General features: G+C 50.0%; 1 protein-coding gene across 1 annotated transcript in view; it reads left to right on the plus strand.

Annotated features, from left to right (window-relative positions):
- Nucleotides 1–12,409, plus strand: part of BTBD16 (BTB domain containing 16) — a 49,484-nt gene that overhangs the window by 16,841 nt on the left and 20,234 nt on the right. The window contains exons 7-9 of the mRNA XM_069567245.1: nt 2,955–3,024; nt 3,964–4,094; nt 12,251–12,370. Of these exons, the coding sequence (XP_069423346.1) occupies nt 2,955–3,024; nt 3,964–4,094; nt 12,251–12,370 (321 nt within the window). The remainder of the gene's footprint in view (nt 1–2,954; nt 3,025–3,963; nt 4,095–12,250; nt 12,371–12,409) is intronic.

A 12,409-nucleotide genomic window follows, 5' to 3' on the forward strand; every position in this document is an offset into this window, starting at 1 on the left:
GGGAGATGGGAGGTCAGCCGTCATAGGCAGGGACAGGTCGTGGAGTCTCGAGGTGAACCAAGGCGTCTGACCTTGACCCTGGTCCAGGTTTTCCTGAGAATCCCCACTCCCCTGCCATTGTGTGCCACATGACTTCAGCTGCACGTAGCCTTGTGACGTATCACCACTACGCAATCGCAGCTTCTGTACACAGGTGTTTCTGAGTGACTGGTGCCATGCAGGGAGATATCTCTGACCCCGAATCTGGAAGGCCAGCTTCCCTCCGGCCACCTCCTGTCTGTGAGCCTCGGCTGCGGTACTGGGTGTCAGATTCGAAGCCCCGTGGTCCTTCTGGAGCCCTCGCTCTGGCTTATCTGGGGCAGAGTCAGGAATGGCAGGTTCATCCTTTCTTTCCTCCTCCACATGCCTTGTAGGGGGAGGGCTCCAGATTCTGAGCCAAGACTATCATTCCGCTGATGGGCAAACCTGGGCCTGCCTGGAGCTCATGGGCCCTCCCTGAGATGCTGCAGATAACTGTGGTGGGGCTGGAATCCTTGCTCAGAGACAGGTGGGCCTGACACCCAGCCGGGGTGGGTGTTGCCTGCCTTCGAGAGGCTGACGGTGCAGCTGGCAGGGATGTGGCAGTGCAAGCCTCGGTGTGCATGTACACATGAGTGTGTGTGTGTGTGTGTGTGTGTGTGTGTGTGGGTGAGCAGAAGTCCCCCAGGTCACTCTGATAGCATTGCCACCCCAGGTACGTTGGATGGGCTCTCAGAGGCCATCTTGGCTGAGATCCCTGCCAGCACGAAACCGCTGCTCCTTAGACGCACACATCAGTTGCATCAGTGTCTGCTTTGACACAGCTGGGATCATAGTTACTGGTTGTTGCCTGCACACACACACACACAAACACACACACACACACACACCCTCCCGAAGGGTCACTTGTGTCCCTCCAGGCTCAGGGCTGGCAGGACATTTCCTTGCCTCCGTGCAAAGCTCCCATCTGTAAGTTACTGCCTGGTGCCGCTAGACCTTCCGGAAGTGGAAATCCCCAGCCCCTCTGAGTCCGGAGGCAGCTGGCCTGGGTAGCCTTTCCCTGTCCTCGGGTCTGGGAAATCTGGCCATTCCAGCCCCGCCCAGCCAGGGAGGCTCACGGTGAGGAGGGGGACCATGGGGGAAGGTGTGAGGAGCACTGATTTCTGCATCCTAGCTTCAGACCCAGCTAATTCTGTCCGCGCATCCCCGCTGGCAAAGCCAGCACCTGAAAAACACCGAGCGTGGTGAGGGGTGGGGCCTGAACCTTCCACACGGCCCTCCTCACACCGGGTTTCCCCTTGCTGATCTGTGAGCTCGGCTCCCGGCGAGCCCAGGAGCCCCAGGAGCGGAGGAGCCTTGTACATGGCAGGTACTTCCAGAACCTGCTGCAGAGGCTGCCGCAGACAAGACTCTTGGGATGCATGTATGCTGGGAGGGCTGCTTCCTGGAAGTCTCTAGCTTCAAGGAGGCAGAAGCCTCAGGCTGAACGAGGGTATGACAATCAAAGCAAAAGGAACACGTGGGGAGAAGCAATCAGGGAGAATTCCAAGAGGAGGTGGTACTTGAGCTGAGCCTGGTAGGAGTCCAGCTGTCAAGGATGTAAGAGAAGGGGGCTTTGGCCGATGAGGGCATAGAAACTGGAGCTGCTTGGTCACTGAGAATCAATGTGGCTGGAGTCAGGGAGGGACGTCGAAAGATGATGGGAAAGGTGGGTGGGACCGTTAGGGTGACTGCAGGTCATGCAGACCTCGAAGGCCATAGGAGCAGGTTCTACCTGGTTTTGCCAGCAGAGGAGAGCCTGAGGCTTGGGAGGGGAGAGTGACCAGAGCCTCTCTGTGTTATCAGCTTTGGGATACAGCTGTCATAATGTGGTCACCTGTCTGTATGTTTACTCAACGTGTGCTGGGCCCACTGGCTTTGTTCTTCATAACCCAAGTGCCTCAACCAGTAAGTGTTCAGATCCTTGTTAAATAAATGAACCAAGCTCCAATACTTGGCCACCTGATGCAAAGAGTCGACTCATAGGAAAAGACCCCAATGCTGGGAGTGATTGAGGGTGGGAGGAGAAGGGGTCCACAGAGGATGAGATGGTTGTATAGCGTCGTTGACTCAAGGGACATGAGTTTGAGCAGACTCCAGGGAGATACTGAAGGACAGAGAAGCCTGGCATGCTGCAGTCCATGGGGTTGAAAGGAATTGGACAGACTGAGCGATTGACTGAACAACAACAAGTAAATGAGGCCTAGGTGTGAAAAGGATGGAGATTTTCATCAGAAAGTTGCTTTTTCAATCTACTCTCATACAGAGAGGAAATAGGACTGGAGGCCCCTCTAAGAAGCTCAGCAGTGGTCTGTACAGGAAAAACTTGCCTTCATCAGGAAGACAACCAAATGTCATCCTGACTAAAATTAAAACCTAGCAAGGCGCTTTTCAGCTTCCCTTTGGCTCAACGGTAAAAAATCCTCTTGTCAACACAGGAGCTGAGGGTTTGATCCCTTGGTTGGGAAGATCCCCTGGAGAAGGAAATGGCAACCCACTCCAGTATTCTTACATGGGAAATCCCATGGACAGAGGAGCTGGTGGGCTACAGTCTATGGGGATGCAAAGAGTCAGATGCGACTTAGCGGCCAAACAACAACAGCAAGGCGCTTTTAGGGGCTTAATCTCTAAACAGTAATACTTCTCCTTGGTGCCAAAGCTACTCTGTTTTCTTCAGAAAGATTTGATCTCAGAGCTCACCTCCCTTAGCCCAGAGCTCTTTGCAACAAGCCTTGCTGGTCTTGCCCTCCAGCCCTATGTCCACGATCTTAAAATAAGGTGCTTCCCCTTGCATAAAAGGACTCCGCTGCCGGCATGCGGTTGAGTAAAGGCTCTGGGGCTTCTCACTTTCCTGAAAGCAGCCCAGGCCTTCCAGGGACAGTGTTCTCTCTCTGCAGGTGTGTGACCGTCATGATGAGCGGACTCACGCCGAGCACCATCAAAAACTTCTACCTGGCTGGCTGCAAGGTGAGAACAACCTGGCAGGCACACAGCATCTTGGGGACCCTCAAGAGCACCCAGACTCTGGGATTTCAGCGCCAAAAAATCTGTCTGATGGCACCAACCTAACAGTGCCCACCTTTTGCCAAGTGAACAATTAGAAAAAAATCATTTTGTCTTTAAAGGAATAATTTAACATCCCTTCTCCCCCCCAAATAGAAAAGCTTTAATTGGGGAAGGGGGCAGGAAAAGGGACAGCCTTTCTCATCAAAACAGCAGACAGTGTTCCAGGACATTCTTGGTGGAACTGAGGGAAATGCATCCCACTTGGGCCCAGTCAGTACATCAGGGTTGGCAATAAATGATGTATTCTAGCTCTCATTATCAGAGGAGAAAAGTGAGACCCAAGGCCGGTAGAGCTTCCATGATCAGTCAGACATCGGTCCAGAGATTTCGGCATACAAGCCCATGTAGCTAGTTGCATTTCAGCATGCAAGCCCACTTAACTAGGTCAGACCACTTAACTAGTTGTATGACCTCAGGCAAGAGCAGGAATGTTGGAGCCTCAGATTTTCCACTGGTGAAATAGGAATAATGATGAACCAACCTCATAGGGTAGCAGGATGGATTTGAATCAACCTAGTACAGCGCCTTGAGCATCGCTAACACTCAGAAAATGTTAGTGCCTGTGTTTTGAAGAGGTTTGAGCAGGGCTGCTGCAGGGCCTTTCTAAGAGCACGCTTGTTGGATCATCATATTCCAGCAGAGGGCGCTGAGATATCAGGGATTCCTTTCTACCTTAAAATTATTATTTTTTTGCCTGCACCCTCGGCAGGTGGAATCTTAGTTCCCTGGCCAAGGATCAAACCCACACCCTCTGCAGTGGAAATGCAGGCTCGCAACCATTGCACCACCAGGGTAAGTGCCAGAGACTCCTTTTTCAATGGGTGTTTCCTGTCTTCTCAGTACAACGAAGAGCCCCTCACCACCGCCTGTGAGAAATGGATGGAGATGAACTTGGTCCCTCTGGTGGGGACACAGATCCACCTCCGGAAAATCCCAAAGGAGCTGCTCCACAAAGTGCTGAAGTCCCCCAGGTCAGAGCTGGCTCTCAGGAAGGAGCCTCTGGGGTAGGAGGTGGGGATGGCGGGGCGACGGGTAGGGTAGATGGATGGGGTGGGGAAGTGCCGAACTCACACCCCTGCTGGATATGTGCAGTGTGCAGTGCCCCCTCCATCCCAAATGTCCCGGCCTCCTGGACAGCCTGGCCTCTGGAGGGGCCAAAACGTGGGTCCTGTGCTCGGGCAGGGGGAAGGATGTTGTTCAGCAGAGTAAGGATCCTTGGGGTGCCCGCTGTTTCGCTGTGAAAGTGTTGGTCGCTCAGTCATGTCCAGCTCTTTGCGACCCCACTGACTGCAGCCCGCCAGGCTCCTCTGTCCGTGGGATTTTCCAAGCATGAATACTGGAGTGAGTAGCCATTCCCTCCTCCAGGGGATCTTCCCGACCCAGGGATGGAAGCTGGGTCTCCTGCATTGCAGGCAGATTCTGTCTGTCTCACCCACCTGGTAATGAATTAAGTGATTGCGTAAATAATTTTTAAAGTTCTGTCAATATTAAGATGCATGCATCATGGAAAATTTAGAAACTTGGGAAAAGGGGGAAAGAAAAAAGCTCTCAGCCCTAAATCAGTTTCTGTCTCCAGCCCTGGCCCCTTCCCTTAGCGGCTCTAGACCCAGGCATTCCACTGCCTGTATGGCCTCTCTGACAGTTAAGGCTAAGCGCTGATGCTTGGTGCTCTTGTCCTATATGGCGCCCCTTACCCCAGGTTCCTCAACCAACTGTCATGCCCTTGGGAGTCCTTCTGGACACCACTTCATCCTCCCCCAAAGAGCACTCCATCTCTGTGGGCCTCCGCGTGGGCACCAGCCAGAGGCCAAACCTCCGCATCTCCCACCTGGATCAGCGCAGGGCCGGCTAACCCAGGCTCGTGCCTGCTCTTAACCCCCCTTCCAATCAAATCGCTAACCCAAAGGTCTTCAGCTCTGCCAGTTCGGCTCCTGTCTTATCCACGTGACCACCACAAGGCTTGCCTTTGACTCCAGCCAAAGCCTTTTAGGTTATTTCCAATGTTTCACTGATATAAATAGCACCTTGGTGACATTCTTCGATATATATTTATTTTCATCTCAGATTATTTTCCCACATTGCATTCCTAGAAGTGAAGTTCCTAAGCCAAAGGCACTTTAGTTTTTATTAGTGTTTAAAAGTATATTTTACTTGAAAATAGTTTCAAGCAAATTAGATAACAAGAATAGTGCAAAGGCCCTCTCAGTACCCTTTACCCTGTTTAGTTCAGTCTCTGCTGTGTTTGCTCTATCTTTTGCATCTGTGTGTGCCTCTTAGCACGTGTTTTTTAATCCTTTGAGGACAAGTTGCATACATCATGTTCGCTTAACTCTGAATACTTCAATGTTTCATAATAAAGAGAATTTTTCTAATATAATCACAAGGAAGTTAACAACTTGAGGAAATTTGACACTGATGTAATACCTTAAGATCTTTTACTCAACACTAACCTTCATAGCATCCTTTTTCCTCCAGTGCAGGATCTGATTAGGACCACATATTCAATAACGTGACCTCGGGAACTCGGGTCCTAATGGCATCCCCAGGCCCTGGGTGGGCTCCCACAATCATTTTTCCCTGCTGTCCATGGTCTGTCCAGAAGCATGCTCTCCACCCTCCATGGAGCAAAGGTTGTGCAACCCTTGAAGAAAAGATAAACAGGGCAGCCCTTAGACTTTTTGTAACACTGTCCCTCCCTTGGAAAGTCTGAGCTGTCCTTCCCCCACTTGGTAGCATTTAACCAAGAAAGGGGAAAAAAATGACCACAGCCAGCATGGTAGCAATGGCATAGGCCCCAGAAAACGCTGGCTGGGCAGGAAAAGAGGTCAAGAACATTACGTGTCAAGTGTCTAGACTCACAGGTTTGGGGAGACATGACTGATGTGGAAACTGGGTCCTGCTCCTCTGGCCCCTCCCCAGGAAGTGGCTGTCAGCACTGACGGTGCCAGGCTCTCTGGGCAGAGGCGGGGGTTGGGGGAAGCCTGCATGACCTCGGGCATATCGTTAGCTCTTGTGCCCTGGAAGGACCACACTCTCAGCTCGCAGACCAAGTGCTCACTTCTTACCTTCCCAGGTGAGCTCTCCCCACCTGGTTGCTGTCCTTAAAGCTGATGTCCTGCCTTAAAGCTGGAGGAAGGAGGTGGGGAACAGAGGGCCAGAAAGAGGGGCCCAGGCCACACCCAGTGCCCGGGGACATGGTTAGAAATTTACCTGGCTCGTGCTTCTCATCTGAGTGTCTGGTGGGCTTGGCACCACAGACCACACCTGATTAAGAAGAGACCTTTGGGCGAGTTAACTTTCACCGAGCGCTTCTGGGTGTGTGCTGCGCTGTGTGCACTGGCCCTTTTAATCCTCACAACCCTATGTGGTAGGTATGGTCATTGTCCCTAAGATAGGAGGGGTAATAAAAGGCAGGGCTGGAGCTCGGGGCTCCAGGCTCCAAGGTCCAGGCTCCCAGCCTCATGGCTGCACCGTCTCCTTGTGTGTAGCAGAAGCCAGCCCAACAACCGGAGCTCAGCAAGATCTGGACTGTCCTGGGAAGTCATGTGGCCCAGAGGAGCTGTGGAAAGGCCAGCCCGGGGTCAGGGATGGAGAGTCTCTTGGCCCCACTTAGTGTAGACTGTGACCCATCCCCAGCTTGTGGTCATGGTGTTTGGGTTGGAAACAATGTCCATCTCAGCAGATGTTTCAACTTCGAGGCTATTCACCTTCCCCAAAGTCCCTTTGACCTCATCTTCCTTTGGGTTTTCTTTCCATCTTGTAAATGGCCTTCAGTAAAATACACACAGTTTTCCTGACCCCCTGGGCCTCTGGTTTTCAGTTAGTTTTCTTCTTGGAGGTCATCACTCAGTGACCCTGTTTCATTCACTGTAATATTATGGAAGCTTCATTCCACGTTCTGTTTTTCTGGAAGCCAGTCTCCATGTCGACTTAGGAGGGTAGAGAATTCATAGGGTTATCTATCTAGTTCTAGCTGCACGAAAGGCTGCCCTGCAACCAGGGGGAACATGTTCTTCCTCCGTGACTTCCTGTCTATGATACAAGGAGTCTCAAGGGCTCAGGGATTTCGTGGGAATAGCCACCGCGTCCTCTATGGCATCTGCAGCACCAATGGGCTTCCCTCTCAAGTGTATTATTTCCCAAAGCTATTCATTGGAAGGACTGATGCTGAAGCTGAAGCTCCAATATTTTGGCCACCTGATGCAAAAACCTGACTCATTAGAAAAGACCCTGATGCTGGAAAAGGGGAGAACAGAGGATGAGATGGTTGGATGGCATCATCGACTCAATGGACATGAGTCTGAGCAAGCTCCGGGAGACAGTGAAGGACAGGGCAGCCTGGTGTGCTGCAGTTCATGGGGTCGCATGAAATTGGACACAACTGAGTGACTGAATGAAAACGCTTCTCTGGCTACCAGTTATGAAGCATGGGGAGTATGGAATACTCTGAGTGGGCAATCAGGTCTCAGTCCTACAGCAACCCCTTTGGAGGGTGTTCCTTGTGGTTTTCCCCTGCAGAATGGAGATCACAGGAAAGGATTGCTCCCCTCTTGCAAAATGAGAGTTGAAATTTGAACCCAGGTCTGAGTGGCCTCAACACCCTTGGTTATTATCAGTCCACTGATGTGCTCTGCTCCAAACCTTCTTATTCCTTATTGATGGCCAGACACAGGGATGGTCATATGGTCATATTTTTTGTTATAAAAAAGTTACAAAGGTAGGCGGATAATACAAAATATAGTTGGATCCATCTCCTCAAATGAACACATGGTAAAGTTTTGTCATAAATTAAGAAATGAAACATCCAGCAAAGCAAAAGTCACCTTCCCCAGCCCTCCCTCCACCTCACAGCCTTATTCTTCATCTTTCCCCTTGTCTTCCTCCCCCTCCTAAAGTCAACCGAGCCACTATTGTGGATTTGTGTGCCTCCAACCCATGAGATTGCATGCTTGCTTACATATATGTACAGGCGAAAATTATGCACAATATGGTTTTGCAAAGGTTTAAATTTCTCGTAGTGATTGTGACATTCTGCTACTAGTCACGAACATCATGTGGCTTATTCTCTCCATGTTGATATTTATGTACTTAATCAGCATTTTTCATTTTAGTTGTTGTACAGGGCTTCAGCGGATGAACAGACAGCAATTTTTTTCATTCCCTTTCTAATGTCTTTTTGTTTGGTGTGGCTTCCTGTTTCGCTAGGACAATCAATGCTGCAGTGGGTAACCTCGCTCATATTTTCTTGTTCCCTTGGACACGGCTTTCTCTATAGCCTATATTCAAAAGGAGACAGTTATGGTTTATATGTAGTTTTCTCACACACACAAAATAGAGGACAGTGTCTTGTTAAAGGCATTTTTATACCCATTACATCCCAGTGGCCGCTTGTGAGCCCCTGTAAACACATGTAGAGCAGTCCAGATGTTTGCCTGTGCTGGAGGGAAGTTTAGGATCTCTGTGAGTTCCATCTTGATTCAGATCATTAGAACTCTTAGGTAAATGAAAAAATATTTGAATGTCCTCAGTGTGATTATTTCCTGTAGGAACTAATATTTTAGGATTAATGCTTGGATACTTGGGTTTCCCAGGTGGCTCAGTGGTAAAGACTGCCTGCCTGTTCAGGAGACACAGGTCTGATCCCTGGGTCAGGAAGATCCCCTGGAGGAGTAAATGACAACCCACCTCAGTATTCTTGCCTGGGAAATGCCATGGACAGAGGAACCTGGTGGGTTACAGTCCTCAGGGTCCGCTAAAGAGTTGGGTACAACTCGGTGACTAAACAGCAGCTGATACTTGGCCTAAAAACTGAGGACTTTATTTCGACAATTATCTTTCATCATAAAATTATAACCAGGGTCCTTATCCGTGGAGCTCTTGATTACCCCCCTCCTTAGTAAGATCTCAAAGAAGCTTCTGTGTGTGGGGCCCTCAAGTGTGGGTTCTGCAACAGAAGCCACGGAGCCCCCCAGCCCAGCAGTTGTTGGAGTCCTGGCAGAGTTCTTTTTGGGAACCTCGTTCCAGGAGGTTCTGTGAGCTCTCCCCTCCTGCCTCTCCATTATTGCCCAGACAGTGTCAAATTCAGTCCTGTCTGGCCACAGTCAAAACCGGTGCATCTGTAGGTCCCTAAAAACAAAGAATAGGAAAGAGACTGTTCTACCGCATCCAGAAATAGTGGGAGAGGTGGGAAGATGACATTCCCGCCGCCCTTGGAGTCCCGATTGAGCTTGGCTTCCACCCATCACGACCGCTGACGTGGTGGGTGAAGAGGCTGTGATACATTTTGAAGCCAGGGTACACCTCCAGGGTCAGAGACAGAAAATATCAGTGGGTTTAAGAAACGTTGCAGTGACTCCTTGGAGAACTAAGTCATCAGAGGCTGTGAGAGGAGCTGTTTGGGAAGCATCCTTTACAGAGCTGACTTCATGGACAGCAGCATTCTCTTCTTGTCATCCCTTATTTCTTGATTTATTCTCTCCCTCTCTCTCTCTCTCTCTCTCTTTTTTTTTTTTTTTTTGTGGTGCTGCACAGCATGTGGGATCTTAGTTCCCCAACCAGGGATCAAACCCACACCCCCTGCACTGGAAGGGCAGAGTCTTACCCACTGGACCGCCAGGGAAGTCCCCCTTGTTTCTTATTGAGATGCCTTGTGCCGCTGCAGGCACTGTGGGCTCTGGAGCCAGGATCCAGCCCCACCACCTACGAGTTGGAGCTGCTGTCCTCTGAGCCCGTTACTGTGTCCAGGAACTGTGCTAGGCAAGCTGTGTGTGTGGTCAGCTCAATGTGTCTGGGTGCGTGTGTGTGTTAGTTGCTCAGTTGTGTCTGACTCTGCAGCCCCGTGGACTGTAGCCCATCAGGCTCCTCTGTCCATGGGATTTTCCAGGCAAGAATACTAGAGTGGGTTGCCCTTCCGTTCTTCAGATGATCTTCCTGGCCCAGGGATCAAACCCTAGTCTTTTGCCTTGCAGGCAAATTCTCTACCATCTGAGCCACCAGGGAAGCCCAGAGCCAGCAGGGAAGCCCAGTCAGATCAGTAATGGTCCCCCAAAGATGTCAACATCCCAGCCCCTGGAACCTGTGAAAATGTTGGGTTGCACAGCAAAGGGGAATCAAGTTTGCAGTGGCCCCAGGATAACCCTGAGTTGGGGAGGTTACCCTGGATTTCCCGGGTGCCCCTAATGGAATCACCGGATTCTTCAATGTGGGAGAGGGAAGAGGAAGAGTCAGAATCAGAGGGAGATTTGAAGATGCACCTGGAAGATACAGGAGGGGGCCACAAGCCAAGGCGTGCCAGTGGCCTCTAGGAGCTGGAAAAGGCAAAGAAATGATTCTCCCCTAGAACCTCAGGAAGGAGCACGACCACGCCCACACCCTTATCTTAACCCAGTGAGGTTCATTTTGTACTTAGGGATTCTGCAACGAAAGACAAGGCAAAAGGAGAAGGGGGCAGCAGAGGATGAGATGGTTAGATAGCATGACCGACTCAATGGACATGAATGTGGGCAAACTCCAGGAGATACTGAAGGAGGGGAGGCTAGCATGCTGCCGTCCCTGAGGTCTCAGAGTCAGAAATGAATTAGTGACGGAACAACAACAAATTTGTGTTGTTTTAAGCCACTTGGTTTGTGGCAGTTTATTACAGCAGTAACAGGAAACTCATACAAACCCGCCTCACACAGTCTCCATAGTACAGTCAGTCTCCAACATACTTCAGGCTTCGAGCTTTCAAAGCTGTGAGTGTGCATTCATTCATATCCAATAATGTGAGTTAGTTCACGTGCCTGGCATACCTCACATGTGTGCACCCTCTATAAGCAATTGTGTTTTTGTGTACTTTACTGTACAATACTGTATATGGTACAGGATCTTTGCTTCAAGTCTAGGATGTCTGGAAACAAGCATAAAAGCAGTGGTAAATCGCTAATTGTGTTAGTTGGGTACCTAGGCTAAGTCTGTAGGAAAGTGTGAAAGTGTTAGTTGCTCAGTCGTGTCCGACTTGTTCCAACCCCATAGACTGTAGCCCGCCTGCTAGGCTCCTCTGCCCATGGAATTTTCTTGGCAAGAGTACTGGAGTGGGTTGCCATTCCCTTCTCCAGGGGATCTTCCTGACCCAGGGATTGAAAGTTTGTTGGACTTAGGGACAAATTGGACTTCCGAGCTCGCTCTCCGAAAGAGCTTTGTGTATGTAGGGGACTTACTGTATCCTCTTAGCAATGGCTGTAATCACTACATTACAGATGAGCGAGTTGCAGCTGCAGGGCCGGAAAGCAGCCTGCAAGAGATTCCACAGCCAACTTGGGGCAGCACTGACCCCTGCCCAGGTCTGACCTCAGAACTGTGTGACTCTGGACAAGTTATTTCTCAGCTGGGCCCGGGACTGGAATATGACCAATGAGGCATTCACCTTGGGTGCAAAATTTAAGGGACACCAAATCCTTCAGCCGTTGAGATAAAGTATATCTTAGTGCCACATTTTACGGTGAAAATTAACATGATGAACAAAACATTAAATTTTTAAATAAACAGGGTCAGTCTCAATAGTATCCACATCTATAAAGTATGAAAGTGGAAGTGTTAGTCATTCAGTCGTGTCTGACTCTTTGCAACCCCATGGACTGTAGCCCACCAGGCTCCTCTGTCCATGGAATTCTCCAGGCAGGAATACTGGGGTGGGCTGTCATGCCTTTCTTCAGGGATCTTCTCGACCCAGGGATTGAACCTGGGTCTCCTGCATTGTAGGCAGATTCTTTTCCATCTGAGCCACCAGGGAAGCCACATCTATAAAAGTAAGAAATATATCCCAGCTTTGCAGGGTTACTGGGTGGAATTTAATAAGAGGACAGATGGAACCACCTTGAGAACACCGTCTCCTGCTAGGAGCTCATTCAATGAGATGGTCATGATTTTACAGTGCACAGCAGGTGGGTGAAGGCTCAGGTTGGCTGAAGGTCAAATCCCAGCCATGCCAGTTACCAGCTGAGTGACCCGAGCCTTGGTGTCTGAGTCCACACACACACTCAGGGTGGCGTCGCCTCCTTCCTGAACTCACTCTCCACTTTTCATTTCACACGCACAGCGTCGTTTTTGCTGCTCCTCAACTGACTTCTCAATCTTTTGTTTTGGCCAGGTTGTTTACTTTTAGTGAGTTTCACCTTCTGAAAACACTCCTTTTGTGGGTCTACTTGCAGCTGAACAACAAAACTCAGACGTTTCCAATGTACGAAACCGTGTTGATGTTTTTTAGCAGGTAACGTAACTTAGTGCTGATTGATAAATTGTGGACATA

The sequence above is a fragment of the Ovis canadensis genome, chromosome 22 (genome assembly GCF_042477335.2).
Source record: "Ovis canadensis isolate MfBH-ARS-UI-01 breed Bighorn chromosome 22, ARS-UI_OviCan_v2, whole genome shotgun sequence".
Taxonomy (NCBI): Eukaryota; Metazoa; Chordata; class Mammalia; order Artiodactyla; family Bovidae; genus Ovis; species Ovis canadensis.